Source organism: Babylonia areolata, chromosome 32, assembly GCF_041734735.1.
Source record: "Babylonia areolata isolate BAREFJ2019XMU chromosome 32, ASM4173473v1, whole genome shotgun sequence".
Taxonomy (NCBI): Eukaryota; Metazoa; Mollusca; class Gastropoda; order Neogastropoda; family Buccinidae; genus Babylonia; species Babylonia areolata.
The window spans coordinates 13268915-13284468 of record NC_134907.1 but is presented as its reverse complement, the minus strand read 5'-3'; the positions used below and the strand labels follow the sequence as shown (position 1 = coordinate 13284468).

Genomic DNA, 15554 nt, shown 5'->3' with positions numbered 1-15554 from the left:
AACAAATAATACATTGAAAAGCCATATTGGCAAATAACACTGCAGAATGGGCAGCTACTGCCTATCCCAGTGTTTACATCTCAACCTAATCACCAGAGCAAAACAGCACAGACAGTACATCATAGACCGCAGAAAAGAGAAAAAAGTGTCAAGGCTTGCTTGAAAAAAGAAAGGGGAATGGACTGGGAAGGCTGAAAAAGGAGACAACGGTGAAGAAAGAAAAAAGGCAGAAATAAATAGAGGGATAGAAAAGAGGAAATTTCTAGCACAGAATTTCCAGAAGGCAAGGATACTATTCATACTGAAAGTCCCCCAGCATCCCCATGGGGGTTTATGTCTCTCTGACAAAACTTCTAATTCATTAACTGATTGAAAATCGACTGATTTATATATATATATATATATATATATATATATATGTATATATATAAAGTAAACCAAATAAATGATGACCTGAACAAATACCTGAACAATTATACTAATAAATGAGTAAACAAATCAATAAAGTGAAAATCAACTGAACAAACAAATGAATAAACATATTACTTGAGACATGCTCAGCTGTTTACAACAGTTGGTCCTCTGACTAGAGCCAGACCACAATATTCTAAGAACAATAAATGCAAACTTTGCAATAACCGTAACAGTAACAGTGCAAGCTGAATGCCTTGACTTGATAAAATGCTGCTATAAATGATAAATAAACTGTCAGCCACAAATACCAAACATTCTATGACATCCGTGCTGATAACAAGAGATGACACTGTAAATTCATGAATGGAGTTCTTCAGAAGAATGAAGAAAGAAATGTCTCTTGCCAATATGAGATTCATACTAATTTACTGCTGGATTTTGAAACATATCCAAATAATTCTCTAACTTTTTTTTTTCAGGCCCCAATGTCCATTTTCATTTAAGGTTTTCTGCCCAAAATGAATACCTGACAAACATGCCGCCAGAAAATCATATTTCCTTTCACAGTATTTTTTCATTTTCACTGGTTTATCCTCAACAGTTATTCCAGTCACAAAAGAAAAAAAAAACCCAAAATGATGATAAATGAAAACACAAGGAAAATATTGCGGAAAGCTAAGACCAGCGAAACCTTCAGACACCCGATAACCCTGAGCTATAAGATGTGATTTGTTGTGAGTTATTCCGGCACATAATGGCAGGATGCTAATATCCTAACAGTAGTTATACCCATTCACCAGTCCTTCCGGCACATAATGGCAGGATGCTGATATCCTAACGGTAGTTATACCCATTCACCAGTCTTTCCGGCACATAATGGCGGGATGCTGATATCCTAATGGTAATTATACCCATTCACCAGTCTTTCTGGCACATAATGGCGGGATGCTGATATCCTAACGGTAGTTATACCCATTCACCAGTCTTTCCGGCACATAATGGCGGGATGCTGATATCCTAACGGTAATTATACCCATTCACCAGTCTTTCTGGCACATAATGGCAGGATGCTGATATCCTAACGGTAGTTATACCCATTCACCAGTCTTTCCAGCACATAATGGTGGGATGCTGATATCCTAATGGTAGTTATACCCATTCACCAGTCTTACTGGCACATAATGGCAGGATGCTGATATCCTAACGGTAACTATACCCTTTCACCAGTCTTTCCGGCACATAATGGCGGGATGCTGATATCCTAATGGTAGTTATACCCATTCACCAGTCTCACTGTACGATAACACAATCTGAATGAATTAAATGACAAGCACCACAGCTGAGTGAAGTTAAAGCACTGGACTGTCAATCTGAGGATCCTGGGTTCAAATCTCAGTCACGAACAGCGCCTGAAGGGTTAAGGGCGGAGATTTTTTTTTCAATCTCTCAGGTCAGACCTGCAAGTGCCTTCATCCTCTCAGTGTGTATACGCACACAGAAGATCAATACCCACGTTAAAAAATCCTGTAATCCATGTCAGTGTTTGGTGGGTCACGGTAACAAAAATATTTACCCAGCATGCACACCACAGTGTGTGGGTACCAATATGTTGGGGCAAAAACAGCCATACATGTTAAAGCAGATGCTATTCCCATTTTTTCTCTCGTTTGTAGATATGATTTTCTTTGTTCTTCTTCGTGGGCTGGAACTCCCACTCGTATAGTGCATGAGTGGGTTTTTGAGTGTATGACTGTTTTTACCTCAGCCATGTAGGCGTCCATACTTCATTTCTGGGGGATGGGTTGGAGAGGGGAGGAGTGGGGGGGGAGGTGAGTGCATGCCAGCTATGTTCTCGTTTCCATAACCCACCCAACGCTGACATGGATTACATAACTTATGATTTGATTACCTGCATGCACATACACATGAAGGGGGTTCAGGCACAAGCAGGTTTATACTGTTGACCCACCAGGTGCCATGAGATATGACTGAATGTGGGGAAAGAAAGAAAGCTCATTTGGAACATATCACAAGTTCAACATCAGTTTCATCAAACATAACTCACATATTTTTCCAAATGGAAAATCCCATGAATATTCATCAAAACTATTTTTCACGAAAACTTAACAACACTTACCAAAGAAAATAAAATCAAAATTCATTAAAAACTTCTGACCTTTAAAGCTTGCGATAAAAACATATGCAAATTATTTCTACACAAAAATTTACTTAACACTCACCACAACTAAAACATGAGAAATTTCATAAAATTTAGTCATTCAGACACTGGGTCCCACTGGTGAATATTCATGAAAACACCACTGTGAAAACAACTGCATACATACAAAAATAAACAAATAAAATAAATCATATCAATAATCACTCAGATATATGGTTCCTATTCAGTCACCTGTTCCCATATTTTCTGACAGTAAACTGTCACAGAACGATAAAACAATGCACCTTATTTGAAAGCAAACCGCAGGAAAAAATTGTTAATGAAAATTGTTCCTGTTCTTGTTCATGAAAATGTTGTATGTCCATGGAAAAACATAAACAGCTTCTTCTTCTTTGTTCGTGGGCTGCAATTCCCACGTTCACTCGTATATACACGAGTGGGCTTTTACGTGTATGACCGTTTTTACCCCGCCATGTAGGCAGCCATATTCCGCTTTTGGCGGTGTGCATACTGGGTATGTACTTGTTTCCATAACCCACCGAACGCTGACATGGATTACAGGATCTTTAACGTGCGTATTTGATCTTTTGCTTGCGTATACACACGAAGGGGGTTCAGGCACTAGCAGGTCTGCACATATGTTGACCTGGGAGATCGTAAAAATCTCCACCCTTTACCCACCAGGCGCCGTCACCGAGATTCAAACCCGGGACCCTCAGACTGAAAGTCCAACGCTTTAACCACTTGGCCACAGTGCCCGTCACATAAACAGCTGTCATTCTGCCGGGCTCATTCATACTTGATTTGTTGTGTGGCAGTACAGTGTTTCAATATGAGATGTGACCGGATGATGAACAAGGATTTATATCTTATTGTCATCCACACTATTCATTACATGTTTCATAGAATTTTTCTTATGAGTATATTATCATTTGACATAGTTTTGCTTGTCCTCAATTTTCTGTACACCACACCCAAACTGCAACAAAATTATAAGAATAACGAGAAATGTATGAGTTGAATAAATATTTTTAAAGTTTGATTTGGTTTGTGTTAAAGCTTACCTCCCAGTCCAGAAATAAATTTTTCCTTGGAAAAAAAAGGAACGTTTCCACAGATGCCCGGAAAAAAAAAGAAGAAATGCACAGATCAAATAACAAATTTTACAAAAAGGTTTCATTTGGTTTCTATTACAATTTACTAAACAGTTTTATAAGATGTAGAGTTTTTTTTAATAAGAAAAAAAGAAAAGAAAAATGTTTTACCAATACCAGAAACAGGAAAATGTTTCACCAATACCAGAAACAATCTGATCCACAAAGAAATATAAAAGAAAAAAGAAAGAAAATGTTCATCAAAACCAGAAATAACCATACCCACAAAAGGATTTCCTTAAAGAAAAAATAAATACAGGATGACTTCAAGTGATGCCCCCCCCCCCCCCCCCCCAAAAAAAAACAAACAGTGACACCAATGCCAAAAATAACTGCATTGATGCCAAAAATAGTTGCACTGGTGCCAAAAATAGTTGCACCGGTGCCAAAAATAGTTGCACCAATGCCAAAAATAGTCGCACTGATGTCAAAAATAGTTGCACCAGTGCTAAAAATAGTTGCACCAATGCTAAAATTAGTCTCACCAATGACCCAAAAATAGAACCACTGATACTATCCAACCAAATTGAGTTTAATCCATTCCCACTTCCTGGCGGATGTTTTTAGCAACCAAAAACAGCCATACTAACGGCCCCCAAAATGAATCTAATCCATTCCAAGTTTCTGGCGGATGTATTTAGCGACCAGGCGCTGCGGCCTCATCTGCCAGTCCTCCATGACGTCATGGGGCGTCGAGATCTGGTCACCCTTCAGTCGATCCAACAGGGTCACACACACCACCGCACCTTCAAAACAGAAGAGTGTGAAATTATTACCAGAGTGACTGCCCCTTGAATGAAAGAATCTTAGCGAAATCTTAACAAAAACTAAAAAAATGTATTTAAAAAAATGTTTTAATTATAACCAGCAACACAGCAGAGTGGTTAAAGCATTGTACTTTCAACACGAGGGTCCTGGGTTTGAATCTTGGTCACTGTGCTCAGTGGGTTAACTCACTCGGGATGACAAGTTTTCTCCCTTGCTTTTCCCCACAGACGGCCCATTTGTAAGGGTTTGGAAAAAAAATACAAAAAATACAAAATACAGAGTAAGAAAATGAAACTTTCAGAACTGGTTTATTACGTGTTGAGCTATTACATATTAAAAAAAAATCAAATTTCTCATCTTATTTTTACAGTTTTGCCATATGTAGAAATTAATGCCAATTTTTCACCCCAAATCACCATACCCATGCTCGCTTTCTGCATTAAATTCACTTTCTTCTTCATCATCATCCACCTCTTCAATGTCCGACCCTTCAGTTCGTAGCATTTCAAGTACTTCAGCAACACTAAAACGTTGCCGTTGCTGCCTTGTTCACTCCACAACATTTTGAGAAGAGCCCGCTTTGTAACAGGCTGGCACGCAAGCAGACGACCGGTCAGTGACTTTCTCAGCGTGTGTGCAAGACGGGCCACACATGGCAGGCTGGCCAGTCATACCATTCGATTGTTGAGTGACACAGAATAGCGCACTCTGCTTGGCTAATCACAAAATCACGTGTACAGCACGTGATGGATTTTTATTTTTGGAAAATGCTATTCCATTCCGTCGTCTGAAATCGAATACATTTTATGTAGGAATGCTCATGCATTCCTTCGTCTGGAGAGAGTTAAAAAGGGAGATTTTTCCACTCTCCCACCTCAACTGATGTGTAGACCTGCTAGTACCTGAACCTTCATGTGTGTATGCATACTGAAAATCAAACACGCACGTTAAAGATCCTGTAATCTGTGTAAGCGTTTGTTTGGTGGGTAATAGAAACAAGAACATACCCAGCCCTACCTCCACACTGATACACACGCACTATTCTTGTTTTTTTCTTCTCGGTCATTAGATGGACACCCCAGTCTTGTAATCTGCGTAAGCGTTTTGTGGGTAATACAAACAACCACATACCCAGCCACACCTCCACACTCACACATGCACACACAATATTCTTGTTTCTTCTTCTCGGTCATTAGATGGACTTTCCAGTCTTACACAAGCAATACAATACTCATGTATAATGCCTGCCCAACTGCTGTAGGCAGCGAAACAGACAGACTCTGCTCACACATACACATGCAATATTCTTCTTTCTTCTTCTCGTTCATTACAAGGACAACCCAGTCTTAACACACGCAATATCTTCTTCTTCGTTCATGGGTTGCAACTCCCACGTTCACTCATATGTACATGAGTGGGCTTTTACATGTATAACTGTCATTACCCCCACCATGTAGGCAGCCATACTCCGTTTTCTGGGGTACACATGCAATACGGTACTCACTTTTAATGCCTGCCCGATAGCTGTAGGCAGCGAAACAGAGGGACTCCATCTCAATGTTCCTGATGCCCTCCTTGTGCATTCGCTGCAGAAACTTCATCTTGTCCGCCTCACTGTGGTCACAGAACGCCCCGTCCAGCCTCGCCTGACCTGTGGCCACCCACACTTTCAGTTTCTCAAGGGGGCATCACTGTGTTTCGGCAAAGCCACATACGCTACGCAACATCAACTCGGCAGATGTGACCTGTATCCACCCACAGTTTCCGTTTTTCAAGGGGGCATCACTGTGTTTGGATAAAGCCACATACACTATGCCACATCAACTCCACAGATGTGACCTGTATCCACCCACTTTTTCAGTTTTTCAAGGGGGCATTACTGTGTTTGGGCAAAGCCACATACACTACGCCACATCAACTCCACAGATGTGACCTGTATCCACCCATAGTTTCAGTTTCTTAAGGGGGCATTACTGTGTTTGGATAAAGCCACATACACTACGCAACATCAACTCGGCAGATGTGACCTGTATCCACCCACAGTTTTAGTTTTTCAAGGGGGCATTACTGTGTTTGGACAAATCCAGATACGCCACGCCACATTGACTAGGCAGATGCCTGACCAGCAGCATAACCCAACACGCCAGTCAGGCTTTGAGTGCATGCATATATATTTGTCAGTTTCTCGCTGAGGCATAACGGCGTTCGGACAAATCCACATTCGTAGCACCACATCAACCAGGCAGATGCCTGACCAACAGCATAACCTAACATGCTTACTCAGGCCTTGACTGCATGCATATGTATTTGTGAACCCATCACAATGAATTTCTTCTACAAAATTGTGCTAGAGGACAACACTGATTTTGCCGTGGGTCATTTTTTCAGTGCGCCAAGTGCATGCTGCACATGGGACCTCGGTTTATTGTGTCATCCAAATGACTAGACGCTCAGTTCGATTTTCCAATCACACTTATTATCATTTTATTATTATTATCATTACTACTACCTTTTTTTTATATAATAATTATTATTTATTTATTTATTTATGTAAGCTTATCTATTATTTATTCACCTTCTTCTTTTTTTTTTCTTTTTTTTTCTCAAGGCCTGACTAAGCGCGTTGGGTTACGCTGCTGGCCAGGCATCTGTTTGGCAGATGTGGTGTAGCGTATATGGATTTGTCTGAATGCAGTGACGCCTCCTTAAGCTACTGAAACTGAAACTGAAACTTAGGAAAGGCGAGAGTGGGAATTGAACACAAACCCTCTTGGACACTGCATTGGTGGATAAACGTCTTGACCATTCTGCCACCTCCCTCCACCCAAAAATGTCATGGACGGGTCAACAAACACATAAATGAAACAAACAGCAAAGACGTGAACCCATGGATAAATAACATGGAATTAAACAAAGGACTAAATAACTAAACCGACAAAGTCAGCAGCTGAAGAAATAAGAAAAATGTGTAGATATAAAACAGACACAAGTCGACACATGAACAGATAAACAGAAGGCAATGTAACATGCACGTAACAGACAAATATAAGAAGGTATAACTGAATGATCAACAGACAAGTAAACGAAAGGAATAAATAAATGATAGACCCATAAACAAATAAAACACCCCCCATCCCACCAAAAATAAAATCACAGGTTGCCTGTGAACTGAAATTGTTCATACCATATAGACACTTCAAACACTTAAATTTCTCACTCATACGTGTACACACAAACAAGCATGAATAAAACTCACACACACACACACACACACACGAATCACTTCCAAACACCACTCACACATACACACTTGCCTGCACACAAGTACAAAATTTTCATTAACCTCTCCCAACACTCTCTCACCTTCATAGAAGTCGTTGGTGCACATGGTTTTGCCGATTATGGTCTGATAACCATCTTTGTCCGACGCCAGAGCCTGTAATTCTTTCGCCAGTTCCTTCGACAGGTAAGACGGATGCTCCTTTATCTGGCCCATCACGATCTTACAACAAAGATAATGATAGAATAACACGTCTTTACTGTTGAGTCTCTTCTTCTTCTTCTTCTGCGTTCATGGGCTTCAACTCCCACATTCACTCGTACATACATGAGTGGGCTTTTTATGTGTATGACCGTTTTTACCCCGCCATGCAGGCAGCCATACTCGTTTTCGGGGGTGTGCATGCTGGGTATGTTCTTGTTTCCATAACCCACCGAACGCTGACATGGATTACAGGATCTTTAACGTGCGTATTTGATCTTATGCTTGCATATACACACGAAGGGGGTTCAGGCACTGGCAGGTCTGCACATATGTTGACCTGGGAGATCGGAAAAATCTCCACCCTTTACCCACCAGGCGCCGTCACCGTGATTCGAACCCGGGACCCTCAGATCGAAAGTCCAACGCTTTAACCATTCGGCTATTGCGCCCGTCACTGTCGAGTTTAAAACCTGACATGTTTTTAGTTGTTGTTTCTTTTATTGATTGATATGGGTACTTATACAGCACATATCCTTGGTCAGAGACCAAGCCCTCATCACTTTACAAACACGCAATGATTTGCACAACAGGGTACCTGCCTGGGTTGAGCCGAATGACAGTGGACTTGAGACGTTCATCATTTGTTTCCTGCGTCTTTCAGTCAAGCACACACACACACACACACACACACACACATAACTACTAAAAATGGATTTTACTGCAAAATTTTGCCTGGGACAACTCTCTTGTTGCTGTGGGTTCTTTTACATGTGCTGTCTTGGTTTTATCGTCTCATCCGAATCATCAACACTGTGGGTCCAATGGAGGGGGAGAAAATTCTGCCAAGTGTGGAATTCAATCCTGTATGCTCAGGCAAATGCGATACCGTCAGACTTCTTCTTCTTCTTTGTTCATGGGCTGCAACTCCCGCATTCACTCATATGTACCCAAGTGGGCTTTTAAGTGTATGGCTGTTTTTACCCCGCCACGTATGCAGCCATACTCCGTTTTCTGGGGTACTGCTAGACAATGCTCTCCCGAATCATTTCTGGCAACCTCTGCTGCTGTTAAAGCAAATATCTTTTTTTAAAATCATGCTTACTGAAGAGATACCAAGATCAACTAGACGAAATTCAGTGTGAAACTTTGTTGTTGTTGTTGTTTTTATAAAGAAAAAGGATTTCATTGTTAGCACAAATATTCTCACATAAAAGTTCATCCACAGAAATAAACTTTAAAAAAAAAAAAAAGAAGGAAGAAAACAAAATGAAAATGAAATAAAATAAAATAAGATAAGATAAAACAAAATAAAATGAACTGAAGATACATACGACTTCCATGTAGGGACGAAGCAATCCGTCCACAGCTTCTTCAGTAATGACCACGCTGCCTGGTTCCAGACCTGCACTCAGTACAATACAATACAATACAAAATACAGCACAATACAATGCAATACAACACAACACAACGCAATGCAATATAATGCAATGCAATACAATACAATACAAAATACAGCACACTACACTACACTTCACTACACTACACTATATTACACTACACTACACAACAATACAATACAATACGACACAACACAACTCAATGCAATGCAACGTAACACACAACACAACACAACGCAATATAATGCAATGCAATACAATGCAATACAATACAAAATACAGCACAATACAATACAATGCAATACAATACACAACACAAAACAATGCACCACACCACACTGCAATATAATGCAATGCAATACAACACAACACATTACAATGTAATGCAATATGATGCGACACAATAATACAATGCAATGCAATGTAACTTTACTTCCAATTAAAAATTATTTGTGCTTTCAAAGGCTCCAGTCAATGCATCGCAAATGTAACTTTCTTAATCCAACTGATTATTAATTGTGCTTTTAAACGCTCCAGACCTGCAGACATTACAATGCAATACATTACAACACAATATGCGCGTTGGGTTATGCTGCTGGTCAGGCATCTGCTTAGCAGATATGGTGTAGTATATATGGATTTGTCTGAAAGCAGTGACGCCTCCTTGAGCAACTGAACTGAACTGAATGATACATTGCTACGCTATGCAATGCTATGTTATGCTATGCTATGCAATGCTATGCAATCCAATCCAATCCAAAACAGCATGATGTAATGCAATGCAACACAACGCAATACAAAGCAGTATAACACAACTCCATATAATGCAATGCAATACAACACAAGGCAATACAATAAATTATAAGTGTATCAGTTTGACTGGAAATTACTGGAGCTTCCAAAGGATTGTTACTCACACCACACAGTCTCTCCACATTCATCTTTTTCTCTGAGGTAAAACAGATCTTTTTTTTTTTCTTTTTTTTTTTTGATGTAAGTCACATTCTTTTTTCGAGGTAAAACAGATCAATTATTATTTTCCTGAGGTAAGTCACATCATTCTTTTTTCGAGGTAAAATAAATCAAATATTTTTTTCTGAGGTAAGCCAGATCATTGTTTTTTTTCCGAGGTAAAACACAGATCAAATATTTTTTATAAAGGAAATTTTCTATCTAAAATTACGTTTGAGTAACATACTTACCGTGACCCAACTAGTGCAGACTCCGGCAGGGGTCTGACATTCCTGTCCTGTGCAAAGTACTATCCGCCTATGCGGAGAAAACGAAAGCAACTACGGCCGATAACCTCCCGGAAGTAGATAACCTCCCCTTTGTCCCGCTAGCTAGCGCCCTCTTTTTCCGGCAGCCATCATGACTCCTGTTCCTGTGCTCTTCATACGGCTAATTTTTTTTTCGTTTTTTATGCCTGTCTGTTGATTTTCTGGCGTTCTTGTTTTTTGTCAAATTATGTCTCCAACCAGGTCACATAATTATGTAGCTCGATTGGGCAATCGTGCTAAAATTAAGGCGCGATCGCAATCGATTCGCTGACACTCTGGGTCCTCTACTATAATTTTTTTTGATAGTTCAGTTGGAGTTGTGCTTCTCTTTCTCTCCAATCCATATTATCCACTATTATCTCAGGTAAAGCAGAACAATGAATGGTATAAAAAAAAAAATGATTCAATTGGAATACCTGTATTTACCTGGTCTTCCATTCCACATCCATATCCACCTTTTTCTCATGCTAAAATGAAAAAAAAAAAAGTTCAGCTGGAAGTCCACACATGTGGAGTTGAGTTTAACGACCTATCGGCAATGAGCCCTTAACCCTTTGAGCCCTGACCACCGGTTTACCGGTGGTGGGGAGGGGTGGCATAATGCCTTGCCACAGGTTGAGCAGTGCGTAAATACTTGTGTCGTGTTTTGCTATTGGTTGACATATATTGAAGAGCCAATCAGAAAAACCGTAATATTCTGACGCCAGCGAACACAGTACCAACATTGCCGTGCCCCCTTCACTGTGTTTTGTGCATGTGCTTTGGATAAAAAAGATTGATTTCTACCATGAAGCGTGCAGAGTCTCAACCTGACACGCCTCCTTTGATCAACTGATTCTGCATGCTCAGATTCATTTTCAACATCACTATCTGTTGCAAAATCATCCAATTCGAATTCAACCTCACTATCAGAGTAATCATTGTCATACTCTACTTCTGATAAATCATCAAGCATATCAATTACTTGCTGCGTTGTGTACAGTTGTTTTCTCACACGTTTTGTCCCTGATTTCTGCCCTGACGGGCCAGGTTGAGACTCTGCACGCTTCAAGTGTTTACGCACTGCTCAACCAGTGGCTGGGCATTATGTCATTTTCCTCTGCCACCTGTAAAGCGGTGGTCAGGGCTCAAGGGGTTTAATACCAATTATTTGCAAATTTTGGCTCAGGAGCTCAGCCAGAAGGGCTAAAATTGCTCAGGAACTCAGAGCTCAAAGGGTTAAGGTCAAGTTGTTCGTGGCTGTGGTCTTATAGTCCATACTGACCTTTTCTTTAGTTAAATATCACAAAAGAAGGAGAAGAAAAAAAAAGGTGGTTCAGACATGGTACCTGTATTTACCTAACCCTCCACACCACACTGATCTTTTTTCTCATGTTAAATTCACGGACGTATATAGGTGGATCTATCTTTAGGTTCATGGTTAAATTTCACAAAACAAGAAAAAGAAGAGAAAAAAAATAGGTCCATGGTTAAATTTCACACAAAAAAAGAAAAAGAAGAGAAAAAAAGGGGGTTCAGACATGATGCCTGTACTTACCCAAACCTCCACTTGTCCCAATGCGGAAAAATGTGACATCTGTACACTGGGCGTGGTACAACAACTTGTACACTTCATGGAAGATGATGGACAGTGACGGTATCCCCATCCCATGCTGAAAAACAAGAGGACCACCCAGTGGAATGCTTTACCTGCTGAGTTTCAGTTTCAGTTTCAAGAAAGCATCAAAGCATGCCACACACACACACACACACATGCGCGCACACACGAGCGCACACACACAAAAGGCACAAAATATGCCCTACACACACACACAGCACTCACAAACTCACAGAACAAACACCCACCCGCACGCGCACACGACATAATTTCAACAGAGAAGCAAAAACAAAAACGAAAAAGGGGGGGTAATGGAAAAAGACAGAACAAAGAATACAAACGGCTACACATGTCACACGCAACTCACTGTACTTCATTCCTGTCAAAAAAAAAAAAAAAAAAAGATTTTTTTTTTTTTTTTTTTTTTTTTTAAACATTTTTTTAATTCCATTTTGGTAGGTTGACATTTTACAACAACAACAGCATCTTAATGGACATTTATAAAGAAGAAAACAAAAACAAACAAAGAACAAAAAACAAACAAACAAACACCATATATACTTGGATAGAAACAGCCAAGCAGCTGGATTATACACTGGTTGGTTATCATCATGGAGTATTATCATTCATTTCTTAAGATCTTACACAAGCTGTCAAGGAATACAAACTGTCAAGTATCTTAGAACACGTTTACGGAAAGTGAACACCTCAATCATTTCTTATGAATATCAATAAAAAGAAAATAAATATGGATGGTTATTTTTTGTTAATCATGAACAGGTTACTAATCATTTGTGATCAATAATTTGTAAGGCAGCCATCTGGCAGAGAAAATGGTATGGTTAAAGTTAATATATGCATTATATTCTTCAATTCTATATCGAGTTTTTAATTTGTTCAAAAAAACTGATATTTGTGGAAGGCTGTCTTCAATTTTACATAAATATAAGTAATACTTTGCAAACAATATTATAAAACACAAAACAGCATCAGTTGTTATTGTCACATCATGTCCAAATAGCACAAGTGATTCTGTTAACTTTAAATTTCCTGCGTTTACACATCTCTCTTTTATCAAGTCCGTTAAAGCGTTCCAAAACATTTGCACATAATTACATTTCCAAAAAGCATGATCAATACTATCTTTGTGTTCTCTACAAAAACTACAGTTGTTATTATCTGTAACACCAATTTCTTTTAAAACAATTTTTGTACATAAACATCGGTGTATTATTTTCAGTTGAAACCATTTCAGCTTTACATCAACTATCTTGTGTGCATGCATAAAACAAGATTTCCAGTTATGATGCATCAAAAGCTTTAAGTCCCATTTCTCACAACATTTTGGTTTCATATCATTTTCAATCAACACATCATAATATGGTCTTGAGCCTTTAGAAACAGAAAACAAGTGTTTGAAGCAGAGCGAAGTATTTGTGTGTCTGTTGCTATCCACATGAATATTATGCTTTTTAACTAATTCGTTTATTGTTGATTTATATCCAGCATAAGTAAGGAAATCAATGTGCAAATCATATTTTTCTTTGAAGCGTACATATGAAAAAACTTTACCATCATCATCAAAAAACTGTGCAAGACAATACACATCATGATTACTGAGCAGTCTGGATATAATACACCTTCTACCAATTTGAACACGATTATTATAACACAATGGCTCTGCAAGCAGTTCCGCTGAGTTTTTTGGTTCACATTTATAAAAGAAAATCTTATAACTTTCAAACACATTTGTCCAGAACTGGTTATATTTGGCAAAATTTAAGATAAACTCTGGACCATATTTATCAATAGCTGGCCATTGGGGGAAGTTACACAGCAAGAGGTGCTTCCACTTGTGATTTGAATTTTCAGCTTTACGAATCCAGGAAAGCTTTAAAGATAAGGCAAACAATTTAACATCAGGAAGACCGATGCCACCATTTTTTACACTTTTATGAGCATTTTTACGGCTAATTTTATCTGGTTTATTGTTCCAAACAAACTTATAACAAATATGTTGACATGTATTAAAAAATGTATCCGGTGGGTTTGGCAAAAGCAACCACAGATGAGTCAGTTTGGAAAGAATAACAGATTTCAAAATTGCTACTCTGCCTAGAGGCGTTAACTGGCGTTTTACCCATATCTTATACAAATATCTTATTTCTGCTAATCTCTCTGAATAGTTTATAGTTACACATTCTTTTAAATCATTAGTAAACCAAATCCCTAAAATTCGGAATCTTGTAGGATTCCAGTCCATACCTAAATGTTCCATATAACGCGTCTTAGAATTCTTTTTGCTCCCTAACCAAATAGCACTAGTTTTGCTTGAATTCAAATAGAGACCTGAGACACAGCCAAATTTATCAAGAGTTGTAACACAACATTCAAAAGATTTCCTATCCCCAGCAAGTAGAAATTCTGTATCATCAGCATATTGGGTCAGTTTATTCTCAACATCGTTAATTTTTATTCCTCGGATATCCGAATTTTCCCTTACCATTATAGCTAATATTTCTACACACATTACAAATAAATAAGGTGATATAGGGTCTCCTTGTCTGCAACCTCTCTTAACTTCAAACCAGTCAGAGACCTGACCATTCACAATCACACATGACTTAATATTTGTGTAAAATACACTAATCCATCTACACATATTTTCTTTGAACCCAAATGCCTTTAACACTTTAAACATGAAATCCCAATTTATTGAGTCAAAAGCCTTTTCGAAATCTATGTTCAGTAATAAACCAGGTAGATTATGCTTATCTAAGTAAGCTATGATATCATATATCAACCTCAAATTATCTCCAATGTATCTATTTCTAATAAACCCTGTTTGATCTTCATTAATAATGTTAGGTAATACTGTTTTCAAGCGGTTAGCAATACAAGATGACCCAATTTTATAAACTACATTTAAAAGAGAGATGGGTCTCCAATTTTTCAAATATTGTCTTGGCTTATCACCTTTGGGGATACACGTAATCACTCCTTCCTTTTGCACAGAAGACATTTCTCCTTTCCTGAAACTAGCATTAAGTGCCCTAACAACAAATATTCCTATTTTCTTCCAAAAGACTTTAAAAAATTCTGCACTAAAGCCATCTGTACCTGGACTCTTATTATTTTTCATATTTCTAATAACTTGTGCCGCTTCCTCCATTGTAATCATACCTTCTAAATCGCTTGCTTCTGACCCATTCAAACATGGAATATAATTCACTAAATTTTCAATTTCACAATGTTCCACCCCAATATTCACATATAAAGA

General features: G+C 38.7%; 1 protein-coding gene across 1 annotated transcript in view; it reads right to left on the bottom strand.

The window, feature by feature from the left end:
- Nucleotides 1–4040: 4040 nt before the first annotated feature.
- Nucleotides 4041–15554, bottom strand: part of LOC143276375 (uridine phosphorylase 1-like) — a 20463-nt gene continuing 8949 nt past the window's right edge. Inside the window, exons 4-8 of the mRNA XM_076580854.1 lie at nucleotides 12215–12329; nucleotides 9331–9401; nucleotides 7879–8017; nucleotides 6020–6166; nucleotides 4041–4493 (exon numbers count right to left, since the gene is read on the bottom strand). Coding sequence (XP_076436969.1) covers nucleotides 4354–4493; nucleotides 6020–6166; nucleotides 7879–8017; nucleotides 9331–9401; nucleotides 12215–12329 — 612 coding nt within the window. The 3' untranslated portion in view covers nucleotides 4041–4353. The remainder of the gene's footprint in view (nucleotides 4494–6019; nucleotides 6167–7878; nucleotides 8018–9330; nucleotides 9402–12214; nucleotides 12330–15554) is intronic.